Source organism: Ovis canadensis, chromosome 16 (genome assembly GCF_042477335.2).
Source record: "Ovis canadensis isolate MfBH-ARS-UI-01 breed Bighorn chromosome 16, ARS-UI_OviCan_v2, whole genome shotgun sequence".
Lineage (NCBI taxonomy): Eukaryota > Metazoa > Chordata > Mammalia > Artiodactyla > Bovidae > Ovis > Ovis canadensis.
The window spans coordinates 85,077,318-85,091,922 of NC_091260.1; the positions used below are offsets into that span (position 1 = coordinate 85,077,318).

At 55.1% G+C, this 14,605-nt stretch overlaps 1 protein-coding gene across 1 annotated transcript in view; it reads right to left on the minus strand.

Moving 5' to 3' along the window:
• SDHA (succinate dehydrogenase complex flavoprotein subunit A) overlaps nucleotides 1-14,605 on the minus strand; it is a 20,889-nt gene continuing 6,284 nt past the window's right edge. Inside the window, exons 2-15 of the mRNA XM_069555748.1 lie at nucleotides 13,492-13,581; nucleotides 12,357-12,518; nucleotides 10,471-10,614; nucleotides 10,096-10,260; nucleotides 9,319-9,467; nucleotides 8,609-8,733; nucleotides 7,040-7,208; nucleotides 5,903-6,098; nucleotides 5,118-5,289; nucleotides 3,548-3,666; nucleotides 2,610-2,721; nucleotides 2,390-2,520; nucleotides 903-1,016; nucleotides 1-318 (exon numbers count right to left, since the gene is read on the minus strand). Of these exons, the coding sequence (XP_069411849.1) occupies nucleotides 232-318; nucleotides 903-1,016; nucleotides 2,390-2,520; nucleotides 2,610-2,721; nucleotides 3,548-3,666; nucleotides 5,118-5,289; nucleotides 5,903-6,098; nucleotides 7,040-7,208; nucleotides 8,609-8,733; nucleotides 9,319-9,467; nucleotides 10,096-10,260; nucleotides 10,471-10,614; nucleotides 12,357-12,518; nucleotides 13,492-13,581 (1,935 nt within the window). The 3' untranslated portion in view covers nucleotides 1-231. The remainder of the gene's footprint in view (nucleotides 319-902; nucleotides 1,017-2,389; nucleotides 2,521-2,609; nucleotides 2,722-3,547; nucleotides 3,667-5,117; nucleotides 5,290-5,902; nucleotides 6,099-7,039; nucleotides 7,209-8,608; nucleotides 8,734-9,318; nucleotides 9,468-10,095; nucleotides 10,261-10,470; nucleotides 10,615-12,356; nucleotides 12,519-13,491; nucleotides 13,582-14,605) is intronic.

Below are 14,605 nucleotides of genomic sequence, written 5' to 3' on the forward strand. Positions count from 1 at the left end.
TTTGTAACTTACGTTTCATCTAGTTTTATTATTCCATGAGAAGGAGGCAGGGATGAAGGCAGGCGGAACACTTCCTGGCTGCTGATCACTGGCAAGTTACTGGCCTCTGGTAGGAATCTCTACCAGATGGCCTCCGCGGTCCGTCAAGGACACAATCAAGAGAGCGGTTATGACCTGAACCTGGGCGTGAGCTATTATACATAGTTACAGGAGCAGGGAGCCCCAGGCTCCTCAGTAGGAGCGGATGGCTGGGGGGACAGTGGCACAGTCGGTCTCGTTCAAAGTCCTGTCGATCACAGGTCTGTATTCCAGGGTGACCTAAAAAAAGAAGAGCCGGTGATGAGTTAACGCAGAGAAATGCACACACAATACTCTTGTGCTTTTGAAAAATCATAAAAGCAGGTTTGCAGACACATTTAGGAACTTAAAAACAAAGGTATTTACTAAAATATTCTTCAGTAATGAACTTGAGACTATGTAAGTTCACATATGGAATACAACAATTAAAATAACACTGTATCAAATTCTCAAGACTTCAAATTAAAACTTAAACTGAAAATGCTCAAAAAAGCAGGTAAAATTCTGTATACACTGTCATCACTTAATTACGTGTAAATCGTATTTGCAGTTTTTCCTACTTTCAAGTGAAAGTTTATATGCACTCAACACTCGGGGGAACTGTTTCACAACGGTGGGTGGGAGGCGGCCTCTCAACCATCTACCCCGCTCGGCTCCTTTCCAGGCAGAGCCCGACGGACAGTGTGCTTTCAGTGGCGTCTCTCATCTGTCAGTAGCCAACTGAAATCCACGCTGCTCCTCGCAGTTCGCCGAACGCTGACCCGCGTCACCCGAGGGCCAGGCCAGGCGCCCGTGTGGACAGGCGGAGCCCGCCCCCCACGCACCTCCCCAGTCTTGACGTCGACGTAGGAGAGCGTGTGCTTCCTCCAGTGCTGCTCAAACGGCTTCTTCTGCTGCCCCTGGACGGGCTTGGAGTAATCATACTCGTCAACCCTCTCCTAAGGCCACAGAAAGTAAGTTTATTTCAGAAAATGCCATCAACAAATACCCTTTACAGCCAGACATCCGGGAAACACGGCAAACTTGTCATTCCCACTGAAACCAAGTGTGCAGACCTGACCCAGAAGAGCGCATGAAATCGCGCCACCGGGCACCACGTGCAAGTAAAACAAACAGGATTTGGGAGTCCTCTAGACACACCCGTGGGCCTTTACCGATAAGCTGCCAACCCCTAGCCCCAGGCTGGCCCGATCGAGGACCCCTGTCCATCCCATCCCCCGATAGCGCTGATGAGGTCAGGCCCCCGAGCGGGCCTGCGGCACGGCGAAGCTCAGAACCCCACTTCTGCATTTTCTCTCCACGACCAGCGGGTGGGTGGTAGAGTTTAACTGGTCTTTTATGCACTTGAGTGTATCAAATATTTTTCCTGTCTTTCTGCTCTGTACTCTTTCAGACTTCAACCTTTTCTTTCAGCCTTTTAAATTTAAATGTTCTCATCTTAGCCATTTAAGTTTTCCAAAACTCTTAGAGAAGCTGAATGCTATTAAGGAATACCCTGCATGTTGTAACAGGTAAGACACACAAAGCCTCCTCAAATAAAACCCCAAACATCCACCCACTTGGCAGCTTCTGCTGAGCAAGGCCACACCTCTTGCCTGGGGCAATGGACACCTCCCTGACTGCTGCACCTGTACCCCAGGGAGGAGCAAGCGACCCAACCCCAATCCGCTCCAGGTCTTCGGGGACATCTCAGCCACAGGAACCAACTGGCTTCCGGGAGCGGTTTCTGTCCTGGACACACAGGACGAGTGTGCTCACAAACATCCTCCTCTAAGCACCTGGCAAATCTAACACAGCTCCGACTGGCGTCTTGTGGATCAGAAGCCAGTTCCTCCTGCTCAGCCTCTAGCTGAGCCACCCAAACGTGGTCCTGGACCAAAGACTGCCTGTCCATCCTAAAGCAGCTCAGGCCCGGTAAACGTGCCCCATCCTAACCTGACTGCCGCCCCAAAAACCTCCTTCCAGGGAAATCTAACTACCACATGCTGGGTGCACTTTTCTGCAGAATCTGGCAAGTGAGCTCGGCGTAAAAATCAGTTCATTAGATGAACAGTGAGCTGCGACGAGGCCCCACAGCTCTTTCCAGACCAGGGGCAGCACTGGCTGCACCTCCGCCCCGGCCAGGCTTCGAGGCAGCAGCAGACACCAAGCGGAAGGAGAAATGGTACCAGAGTGCCGACACACGAGGACACAGGTGTGGCGATCTCAGGAGAGAAAGGCACTCTTCTCACAGCCCTGTGAGAAACAGAGCCCCGCGAAGGGAGTGAGGGCCGCAGTGACGGCTGACGGGCTGCCTGGGGAGAAGGCGCACCTTGAAGTCCTCCCTGGCATGGGCGCCACGCGACTCCTTCCGGGCCTCTGCTCCATAGATGGTCTGCAGAGCACAAAGCATCAGGTTCTGCAGCTCCAGGGTCTCCACCAGGTCAGTGTTCCAGACCATTCCTGGGCACACAAGGCGGCCGTTAGACGACACGGCCTGCTGAGCAAGTACCGTGGACCCTCCGACAGCGGGCGGGCCGCGGTGCACTCACCCCTGTCGAACGTCTTCAGATGCCGCAGGTCTCCGTAGAGGCTGCTGATCTTCTCACAGCCTTCCTGCAGCACACTGCCCACACGGAACACCGCAGCATGGCTCTGCATCGACTGTGACGTAAAACACCTGTAAGCTCTTAATTCACGTGGAGAAGTCACGCCAAGAACCCTTAAACCTTCAGGTTTTTTCTTACGCATTTCTTTTTTTTTTTTTTTTTATAAAATATTTACTTCAATAGAAAAACTAAAATATTCAGACTGAATTTATTGCTCTGAATTTTAAAATGTAGTTGGTGAGAACTTTAAAAACCTGCTCTCTAAGCAACTCTCACGTGTACAATACAGGAATACTGACTAGTCAGGACACTGCTGTACACGCCAGGGCTTACTGATTTCCACCCTGAACTTGTACCCTGGACTGTGTTTCTCCACGCATCTGTTCCCTCCCCCCTTACCACTCCATGAGGCCCCCCCTGAAGCCCAGACTCGCAAAGAGAGTGCCACGGTCCTCTGGGAACGGCCACGTGCACCTCCTCCCTTTTGCTGGTGTCTGTGTCTATGGCCAAAGGAACCATTCGGGCTTCTTTCCAGAAAACGCTCCCACACAGAAATCTCAAGCGGACAGAGCAAAGTCTCCTTCATGGAGCAAGATTCCCCCTACTAAAATAATCGGATTCCTGTTTTAATTGACCTTGTGTTACCTGATGGATTAGCCACTAACCACAGGTACCTACATTTTAAAGTGAAATTAAAGAGAAAGCCACATCCCGATGCTGGGGAGCCGCTGGTTCTGCCCTGGGCTGCCCCCTCCAGCTTTCGGTATGGAAAGCACTTGTATCTTACACAGGCCTGAACATGCCTCTGGGACACGGCAACCCCAGGGCAGAGCTGTCGATACAGCTGGCCGGCTCACTCCAGAGCTTGTCCAGGTTCCTACCTTCTGCATGCTGAGTCGCAATTCCGATGTTCTTATGCTTCCATCGGCAAATCTCAATTTGTCAAGATTCATGACAGATTCTTCCCCAGCATTTGGTTTAATTGAGGGAACTTTATCTCCTTAAAAAAAACAAAACCCACCAAATGTGTTATACTTTTTTCAGGGAGTTTGGAAAATGCACATGTAATATTCTCCCTGAACTACCCTGTCCCTGAGGAAGCATCTATTGACTTGGGGTCAAAGAGTAAACAAAAAGACTAAATTTCTGGTAAAAAGTCGGTGTCCAATAAGCAATCTTTGCATGAAAAGAACGGAAGCCAACAATCAGATGAAGGCAGGTGCCTCTTGCGCTGCTAACCTGCGGAGGAGAAACGCCGCACACCGCAGGAGAGCCGCCCTCACTCGGCACAGCCCTTCCGGCGCTAGACGGTGGGCGGCGGTGTGGATGGGAGGGACCTGGCTGGGGGTGTGTAACAGCCTCCAGGTGACCCTGGCCCTTTACCCTCAAGAGCTGCTGTTCTTGCCTTTCTAAAAAGATAAACACTTTGAGGGGTTTTAAGCTGTTTGGGGATGACAAATATATTCTCTGCAGAAGGTAACGCACGTAGGTGTGACGTGCAGGAGACAAAGGCCTGCAGTCACTCTCTCTCCGAGGCCGAGTGTTGCCTGAGCTCTTCCAGGTGGGCGGCTTTGCTCCCTCCAGACTGCTGAGACTGCCGTGAGTTTAACATTTAGCCTAACTTAGTGTGGTTGCTGGTTCTGACAGGCAGAGCTGCGTGACCCCCCACAAGTGGACGCAGGCCCTTAACGACCACCCCACGCTCTCCTGCCCCAGTCTCCCTACTCCAGAACCCCACACACAAAATCACATACACGTGGCCTCTTGGGTCTGGATCACAGCACCTGACAGACTCATCCGTGCTGCTACCTGAGTGGGTAGTTTGTTTCTTTTATTGCCAATTTCCAAAAGTTTTAAAAGTGCGACCCCTCAGGTACAGAAGTAAACGGCATTCTTGTAACAATTCCTTCTCACGTCAGAAGACAAGGGAGCCTCGAGTGCTCGCCTCTGCTCTGAGAGCTGCTGTGGGGCCCCCACTCTAGCAAAGTGGGCACTAGGGCTGATGTCAGACCAGCATGCGGCATCGCCTCCTCAGTAAATTACGCTACTTTATGTCCACAAGGGGAAATCACAGGGAGAAACCCAGCTTCACTGGCGGGGAGAGCTGCGACCCAAGCTTCTCCTGTCAACTCATCCTTTTCTTCCTTAAGAGATGTAGTTGTATTTTGCTTCATTTATACCTACTATTTAAAACACTTCTTTGGAGATAATTCACACCAGGCAAGTAATTTGTGATAAACCCCAATAATTTCTCAGGGGTGATTTCTGAGCAAAACGTTAACAACTCCACCCAGCCTGTGTCTGTCTTGGGTCTATCACTATAAAAATCTCTGAATTTGTTTCTTCACTTCTGTGGGATAAAATCAGGACTTCCCTGCTCCGCCCCCTCCCCACTGTATGACGACAAAGCAAAGCCTCCGCAAACTGCCAGGCTCCGGAAGAGGCAAGTACCAGGTCTGCAGGACTCTGCGATGCTCAGGGCGCACGCCCGGCCGAAGACCACCAGGTCCAGGAGCGAGTTTGCACCCAGACGGTTGGCGCCATGCACCGAGGCGCAGGCAGCCTCCCCGCATGCATACAGGCCGGGCACAACCTGGTCCCGGCCATTCACGTGCTTCAGAACCTGGGGAAGGAGACCAAGGTTAGCGAGCACGGTCTGCCCAGCTCCCTCTCCCTGCAGCAGGGGTAGAGAAAGGAGAGGAAGTAAGACTGGACCTCCCTCCCCTTAAGATACTACCCAGCCCCCTCCCCGGCCCTGTGCTGAGGTCTAAGGAATGTAATCTCATGCCCTGGAGACCCTCCCCACCACCTGATGTGCCCCCGGAGCCCCACGCCAGCTGTGGGTACGGCACAGAGAGGGCAGCAGGCGGGAGAGCACCCAACGGGGAGGTGGAGGACCGGAGGCGTTAGTGCAGCCCACCTCACCGGACAAGGGGCTGTAATAGTGACTAAAAAGCTGTGAGCCGCAAACCACCCACAGGAGTTAACTGTGAAGAGCTCACAATTTACTGTTGAAAACATGCACTTCTGTAGGAAACACTGCGAAAGACCTAATATATGACTAAGGGAGAAGTAACCAAATGCCAACAGCTGATTAAGGCACAAATGCGAGCACTGGAGGAGCACCAGGGCCTCCCGCCCTCCAGCAGAAGCACCCGTCACACCACCACACAGCACTTCTGGGCGGGGGGTCCCGTCACACTGCACAGCACTTCTGGGGGTCTCCAGCCGATCACCTGCCCCTTGTAGTTGGTGGGGATGCCACCCATGTTGTAGTGCACGGTAGGAAGCACGGGGATGGGCTCCTTGGTGACGTCCACGCCCGCGAAGATCATGGCCGTCTCTGAGATGCCGGGCAGGCGCATGGCCAGCTGCTCTGGCGGCAGGTGGTGCAGCTGCAGGTACACGTGGTCCTTCTCGGGCCCACAGCCTCTGGGGGAAGAGAACAGCAAGGCAACAGGTCGAGAATCACACCCAGGAAACGCCGTGAGGTCACAGCGTCCTGGTGGCGTGTCAGGCGCCACCTGCTCTGATCCAGGAGAAAGCACCCCTTTCACTAAGGCCACCTCTCTAGGGCATCTCTTCTCGGCACCCAAGCAGCAAGGTGGGCCCCAGGGGCTGCAACGCAGCTGTGAACACGGCAGGCACCCCACCTGCACCAGGCTCACACCTGAGTGCTGGGAGATCACAACCTGCCGTGTTCTGCTGGATGAATGTCCTTTCATGCCAAAGAACCACCTGTCTTCTTTCTCGTGCACACAGGTGATGCCTCCAGAGGCCACACCCCAGGCATTTAACCAGCATCACCACAGCTGGCGTGGTGTCAGGGGCTCAGACCTCACACTGCTTCGCAAAGAACAAATCCCACTCATCTTGAGAGCCCCCAGCCACCCAGGGTTAAGCAACAGGTACCGGAAGCTCACCGTCAAACTCCCCTGGGGGCTCAGACGGCAAAGAGTCTGCCTGCCACGCAGGAGACCTGGGTTCAGTCCCTGGGTTGGGACCATCCCCTGGAGGAGGGCATGGCAGCCCACTCCAGTATTCTTGCCTGGAGAACCTCCATGGACAGAGGAGACTGGCGGGCTACGGTCCAGGGGCTTGCAAGAACCTGACACAACTGAGCGACTAAGCAGACGAAGGCACCACACGCTCACACACACGGACTGGTCCACAGGTCTGAGAAGGATCCACAGCTAACTGCGAAACTTCTTGAACTACAGGTCTCCAGAGACCATGAACTGGCAGACAGAGGCAGCTGCACGCGGCCTCCGGGGTGGGTGGCAGGCTGACACACACAGGAGCCCCCCAGCCCTGCTGAAATGCAGACACGAACCCCAGCCACCAGAGGATGGGGCGGGCATGAGCACACAGACCTTCCCTCGCGGATTTCCAGGGTCATGGACCGGGACACGACGTCCCTAGATGCCAGGTCCTTAGCGACGGGGGCATAGCGCTCCATGAACCTCTCACCCTGGCTGTTGATGAGGATGCCCCCCTCTCCACGACAGCCCTCCGTGATGAGACAGCCAGCGCCATATATGCCTGCAAAGAAGCAACCGATGAGACAGTTACAACCTAACAATCGCTTGGTCTATACTTCAGCAAATGCTTTTCCCAAGATACTCTGGGAGGAGCAAGGAAAGGGTGTGAAAGAGCACCCCTCCCAGGAGAGCAGAAGATAGAGAACAAGCCAAGGCAGACGGCGATGCCACAGCCTAGAAGTGGCGCGGCCCAGCTGCACAGAAGGCTTGGCTGCAGCGTCCACGCAGTTCTGCTCACTGCCCTGACCGTGACCGTGCTGTGCCCTCTCAACACGGCAAAGTGCACAGTTAACAGCTCAGGTTTTAACTGTTCAACACCACGGAGTTGTGTTGACTGGTGAAAGTAAGGGAGCCCGGTTGGACAGCTGGTGTCTGCAGCAACTGAATGACAAGGCTGCAGACTGCGACAGCCTCGTGGAGGCTGCACCCACCACGCGCATTCCAAGTCTCCCCGGCTTCACAGGCAAGCCCACCAGCATCACGCTGGGAAGCGCAGGCCCAAACCCAAGTCTGGCAGGGTGGAGGGGGAGCTGCGCTGTTTCTTCCCTCGACTTCAAAGTGCCCTCGACTTCCCTCACGGCGATGAGCACAAGGGTGTCCAGAGCTGGATGCAGTGTGTAGTCTGAAGCCTAACCCTTCAGTTAGTGTTCTAAAGGGTTACCTTGCTTCCTGTCATTTTTCAGATTTCCTAGATTCAATGCTCATTTCTTCCAGTAGTTTCTCAAAAATTGAAAAGGAAGCCAAAAAAAAAAAGCTCTAACTACAGCGAAAACCAGAAGTTTCAGACATCTTGCTGGTTAAACCAGCAATAAAACTGCCACCTAACGCACTGGCTTTTCTCACCCACGCCAGGGTCAGGTGGCAGAGTGTGCCCGGTTCTGAGCGCGGGGGTGGCTCCTCGGCTGGCAGGTCGCCCCCAGCACCCTCCCACGCTCGAGCGCGCATCGCCTTACGCGGGTGCCTCTGGCCCGGCCTGCCGCTCGGTCGCCGTTGCAGCCCAGAGTCACCGTGTGCTGCTTCTCCACCCAAACGCCTTCCCTCCGGCCCTGCCACGTGCTGGGCGCCGAAGTGCCAGTGTTGGTCACTCAGCCGTGTCTGACTCTTTGTGACCCCACGGACTGTAGCCTGCCAGGCTCCTCTGTCCGTGGGACTCTCCAGGCAATACTGGGCAGTGTAAAGAGGCAGACCTGCTCTGGCCTCCCAGGGGAGCAGACAGCCTCATCGAGGAGAGGGACAGCGAGCAGCCACTGCGTCGCTTGCGAGCGCGCCAAGGTGAGGTGGAGCTGGCTTCACCGCCCCGAGGGCCCTGGGAAGAAGCTCCTCGGGGAGGCCATGGCTCAGGACTGAGATCCGAGAAAGCAAGCGCGTGGTCTCCTGAAAGACGAGCCCGACGCGCCCTACCTGTGGGGTGGAACTGCACGAACTCCAGGTCCTGGCAGGGCAGGCCAGCCCTGGTCACCATGGCGGTGCCGTCCCCGGTGCTGGTGTGCGCCGACGTGCAGCTGAAGTAGGTGCGCCCATAGCCTCTGGAAAACACAGGCCAGCAGAGCGGCGACTTCACAAGCGTCCCTGGGGCCTCGCTAAGGACTGAGGGGCCGTGCCCTGGGCAGCACCTCTGGTGCATCCGCACGAGCTGCCCTGGCCTCTAGGGCACGTCTGCGCTGTGTGATTCTCTGAAAGAACGCTCTTTTCATAGTAAAAAGGAAAAACGTTATGGATTCACTTCTTGAAAGGGTTAAAGTAACAGACTGAGGTATAGAACTTGGAATTTTACTTTCTTCATGTGAATAAACAGCATTTATCTACCCCAGAAGTCAGTATAATCATAGCATCCACCAAAGCAAAAGAGATGTTACTCCAGAAAGCATCACATGACCCGGCCTTGGTCTCCTCGAGGGTCCACCCAGCTGGGAACTGCTGACTCTTTCTGGCCATGCCCAAGGTAGCTGCTGGGGCTGCCCCTCAGGCCCGCAGCGGTACGAGCCAGCAGGTGACCCACAGCCTGGGCTGCACCGACCGCCCCGTGATGCCTCCATCCTCACTAGAAACAGGAAGTTCCGAAACACAGCTTGCCTGCAGAGAAGTCGAACACCACTAAGGCAGGCTCTCACCCGGTGGCGATGACAGTGTTCCTGGCCCTGATGCGGTGGATGGACCCGTCTTCTATGCACAGAGCGATCACGCCGCGGCACTCCCCGCTCTCCATCAGGAGGTCCAGGGCGAAGTACTCCACAAAGTAGCTGGTGTCGTAGCGCAGGGACTGAAAGGGGGAGAAGACGGGAAAAAGGGTCCTGCACTTGCAGCGGCACTGTGGACCTAACTGGCTAGAGACGACGACCTGAGGGGAGAGGGGCCAGGCAGACCCGAGGGGAACAACGGGTTCAAAAAGGAGCCGCAGACCGCAGCCCTCAGACGCCCGCTCAATAGCACAAAGACCAGAGCCCAGGAGAGGGGGCTGCACGTGGGCCTCACCTCAGCTCCACGCAGCCCTGAGAGGCGCCGGAAGCAGCACCAAGTCCCCCCTAGCCGCCGGGGCCGAGCCACGGACCACGGGGTCCAACGTGGACCAGGCTGCGCCATGTGGCGCACGAGTCCCAGTGAAACGAGATGCTCAGCACATTTCCACCACAGCAGGGGGCGCATCCTAGACTGCGCAGAGAGCTTCAAAATGCTCACTCTGTTCTTGAACTTTCATGATAGAGGCCAGAGTCAAACCTGGCATGCAATGACCCCCACTTACCTTTCCTAAAACAGATCCTTTCAAATTAACAACTAACCAAATTACTCTGCCGCTCAGAAAGCGCCCCCTGGGCTGGTGGTGACCCGGCCCAGAGCGGCCTGCTCCCCACCCTCCACATGCCCAGGCGGGCGGCGCCCCGCTGCCTCACCCTTCCATACAACGTGTGTAGCAGCGAGTGGCCCGTGCGGTCAGCCACGCAGCAGCAGCGGTGGGCCTGCCCGCCCTTCCCGAACTTGAGGCTCTGTCCGCCAAAGGCACGCTGGTAGATCTTCCCATCTTCAGTTCTGCTAAAGGGCATGCCGTAATTCTCCAGCTGAGGAACACAAAAGGAGACCCTAGGACTTTACAGGATACTCACAGCTAGCCGACACTAGGGCTTCAACACGAACCCGCAGACCAGGGTGAACCCCCTCTATGAAAAGGTCAGCCCCGGGGAGCAGCCCGCCCGTGACGGCGGCTCACTGCCGCCCAGCCAGTTGGCCCCCGGCTGCCGCCGCTGCGCCCGCAGCCGCCAAGGACGCACCTCCACCACAGAGGCGGGGGCCTGCTCCGTCATGTAGTGGATGGCGTCCTGGTCCCCCAGCCAGTCGGAGCCCTTCACGGTGTCGTAGAAGTGCCACCGCCAGTTGTCCTCCTCCATGTTCCCCAGGGCGGCATTGATCCCTCCCTGAAACAAAGCAGCCCGTGAACCACAGCAGGAACTCGGCTGCACCGCCAGCCCACTTCTCACCGCCCTGACGGAACAGATGCGGACAAAGCCAGCTCCTCGAGTGCCAGCGTCTGTGAGGGATCCCACCGCCCAGCAGACTCCGAAGCAGGTCTCCCCCCTGCAACCCAGAGGCAGCTTTGGAGTCCCCTAGCCTCAGACGCCTCACCTGGGAGAGCGGCATGGGGCCTGAGGCCTCGGGGAGTTGTCTGGAGGGTCGGCTGAGGTCCCCTGGGTGAGGCTTCTTTCCTACCAAGCCTGGCACATAAAGGGGACTCAGAGCTGCCCACTGTTTTATGACAGTGTCCCCAGAGGTGCTTGTGCGCACAGGTTAAAGGCAGGAAGCGCCCACTGCAGAGGCGCAGAGCCAGGCCCCCACGCCCCTTCCCCTGCTGGGCGCTGCCCACCCCCCGCCTGCTACTCCTCCTCAGGTGGCGTCTTTCTCTAACAGCCCTCCCCCACTGTTATTCAGCCGTAACTTCTCACGAAGACTCTCCTGAGCTCCTTCCGCAGCTGCTGCGCTCCCTCAGCTTGCTGTGTGTTTTGCTACCAAACTGATGCTAGCATAGAGCATGGAGGCTCGGCCAGACAACATACGAGTTAACTCATTCCCTCCTCCCTCCTCCGACTCTACACTCAAACACATTCCTGATAAAGAAAAATCTGAAGTACTAGGGTAGCAGAATATAGAAAGCTGGTTTAAAATGATGTGAAAATCAAACTGCCTTCCAAAGGGGTTAGATAAATTTATATCTTCCCCAGCGATGTAAAAAAATTCCTGTTTCCCTACAGCCTTGCCAAGAGTTTTGTCAAACTTAGAGTTTTGCTCACCTAGTAAGTAAAACATTCTCAATAAATAAATAGTGCAAAAATACACAGCCTAGCGCACACACAAACGTGGTCATCCTTCCCCAATTAGACGCTCCTTTCTTGAGAACCAGCATTCAAGTCACACTACGCTTTCGTCATTCTGTCTTATTGATACGGCACTCCACCTGAAAACTGAATTATTTTTGCAGTACTATTTAAAATTATCTGTTTATATCTATTCTTCCTTTTAGACAATGAATTATCCACAGAAGTTTATTACTTATTCTTCAGTTTACAAAGCACAGCTTTCGAACAAAGTCCGGGATAGCTCGGTGGCTGAAGAAGGCTGCTGCCCCAGGCGCGGCGACGGGAGCAGCCACTGGCCCTGGAGCCAGCACATCCTCTGCTGTCCCAGCGAGGAAGTGTGCCCAAATGCCAGGAGAGGCGCCATGTGTGGCCCTAGGGCACTACCTACAGTGTGCCTGGAGTGAAAAATCACAGCCATAAAGTCACGTGAGTTCCCACCTCACTCGCCCCCTTCCCTAAATCCAGAGCAGCACAGGCCACTGCTCTCTGCTGCAGCTTCGTGCATCATCAGAGCCCGTCCCCAGCGCTGGAGGCTGGCCCCGCGGCTCCGGCAGACACAGGGCGAGCGCACAGCCCGCTCGTTCATGTGGGGCGAGCGCACGGGAGGAGGTCACACTGCGATGGGGGCAGGCGCAGGGGCGTGACTGGAGCGGAAACAGGAGGGATGCGTCCCCAGGCGCTGGGCGGTGACAGCGGGCAGACAGCCCCGGGGACCGAGCGCCAGGAGCAGAGGGGTCACAGTGCAGGGCAGGGCTCCTTGAGCGGCACCTTGCAGGCACTGTGAGCACGACAGCGCCTTCTCATACCTGGGCCGCGACAGTATGGGACCTGGTGGGGAAGAGCTTCGTGACGCAGGCCGTGTTGAAACCTGCTTCGGAGAGGCCGAACGCGGCCCGCAGGCCTGCCCCCCCTGCACCGACCACCACGGCATCAAACTCATGGTCCACGACTGGGTACTGCGCAGAGATCTGGAAAAGAAATGTCCCCGTCAACCACTGGTTCAACTAGGCCAGACACTGAGGCTGTGGTCACGGTGAAGGACCTCAACACACACAAGTCGCTGCCACAGCCGGAGGGCCTCCATCGTGCTGGGCTGCACACCAGGCACGGCAGCAACGGCAGACACGGTGGGCACGTCCTCAAGTCGAAAGGGTGCTCCCACCACAGCAGAGCACCAACCTCATGGAGCCGGGACCTCCGCCATCAGCTGAGAGGCCAGAAACTCACAGCACGGGCCCACAGGTGCATGGGGCAACGCCACAGATCAGAACACCAGTTCCACCTATGGCTTCTCTTTACAGTCACCATCTTTCCTCTTTTCTTCTTACGCTTACATCTGTATACACGTGGCAGACAAGCCTAGGCTTATAGAGAGTATAGGCCACGACTTGCAAGTTTCCATGGAAACACTGAAGGGTCATCTCGTATAGATAAGCACGGTTGTTCACCTGGGAGACCACCCACCAAGAACCCAAGTATGTTCCAGGCCCACACTGTGTTTACAACTGAGAAGGTGCGAACCAGCACTCAGAAACCACTGTGAGTGCCTATGGAAGTGGCCTCAGAAGCAAATTCCAGTTACTTCAACAGGGTGTGGAAGAGCCTCGTAAACACAGAGGAGCCCATGTTCAGCTGAGAAGGCGTCTGCCACCTCGAATTCCAGTAAATACTGTTCACCTGGCATCTGTATTTTGTTATTTTGTTTACTTCACCTGAAGTTTAATCTGCTTATAGATACACAAGAGCTACAAGCAAAAACACCAGTATCTCTGTTCATGTCTGTACTATAATTACTAATACAGCAAAAAAAAATTTTGAGTATGAATTAGAAAGAGAATTTAAGTAAAAACCTGTGTGTTACTCAAGTACACAAATAGCTTGTATAGAAGACTACTCTGCTAAGTCAAGAAAATCACTTAAAACCAAGAGCCCTGAACTTACCGCATCTGAAACTTTAGCGGACGACCTCTTATTGCCGTCAACGGTGAAGTGAAAGTCGCGGGCTCCTGTCTGCCATGCTGCCGGCCGCTTCTGAAACACAGGGGGAGGGCTGCGTGTCTTCACGGAGCCGGGGACTCCCGATCTCCTAAGCCGCCAGCCTTCTCATGGACCCGGGTGCACGCCCTCATCCAGAACCCTTTCCTGGAACCCTCCACTTAGCTCCGAAGGTTAAGGGAGGGGCTAAGGATCCAGGCCCACCTGGCTTGAGGAAGTGGTAACCAGCAAAGGCCCTTCCACATGAAGCTTGTTTCCAGACAGGACATTCACTGACCCAGGAAATGTAAAAGGCACACTTTCACATTAATTTCTTGACTTGAGGTACTTAGCGCAGAAGGGGAAGGACACCTGTGCTGCCTAAGCGGCAGGTCTGCAGACGACCAAGTGCTTCTCTCGGGTCCACCCAGCCCTCTCCACACTGGCCCCCACCCTGCACATGGGGCCTGCGGCTCACTGCAGGAGGCGCTGACAGTGAGGAGGGGGCAGTGAGGCTGCCGAGCAGGCCGCCCCGGGGCGGGCCCTCCACGGACACACGTCCAGGCCCTGAGATGCTCCTGGTCCTGTGTCGCCCTCTCCACACCTGCACCGGCTCAGCCGCATCCCTGCCTGTCATACTTCGTCTCCATACCCCGCCTGGACAGCTGTCCCCGGTCTGTCCCTGGCCAACCTCTACAACTGCAAGCCTCAGCTAAAATGTCCCTTCCGACAACCATTTACAGGATATGGTGGCAATGAAATCACAACCCAGCAAGAGAGGCAACATTCTGCGTGGACTAAGAAAGGTCCACAATTTAGGGAACAAGTCTTTTCATTCTGCTTACCACATTTTAGCAGACTGATAAGAGACTTAGAACATTCTGAACAACAGTTTTGGGAACTAAATATCTTCAGCAATGACAAAAGGGACGCCTTCAATTATTCTTCAATTGGAAGAGATGTTTCAATTTTGTGGAGAAAAGAAACTATGCTTTGGGACAAACACATGTGGATTATAGGGAGAATTTCCAAACACAAAATGAACTGCAACCAAGTTGTTTGAAACCGGACAGACTTCTGT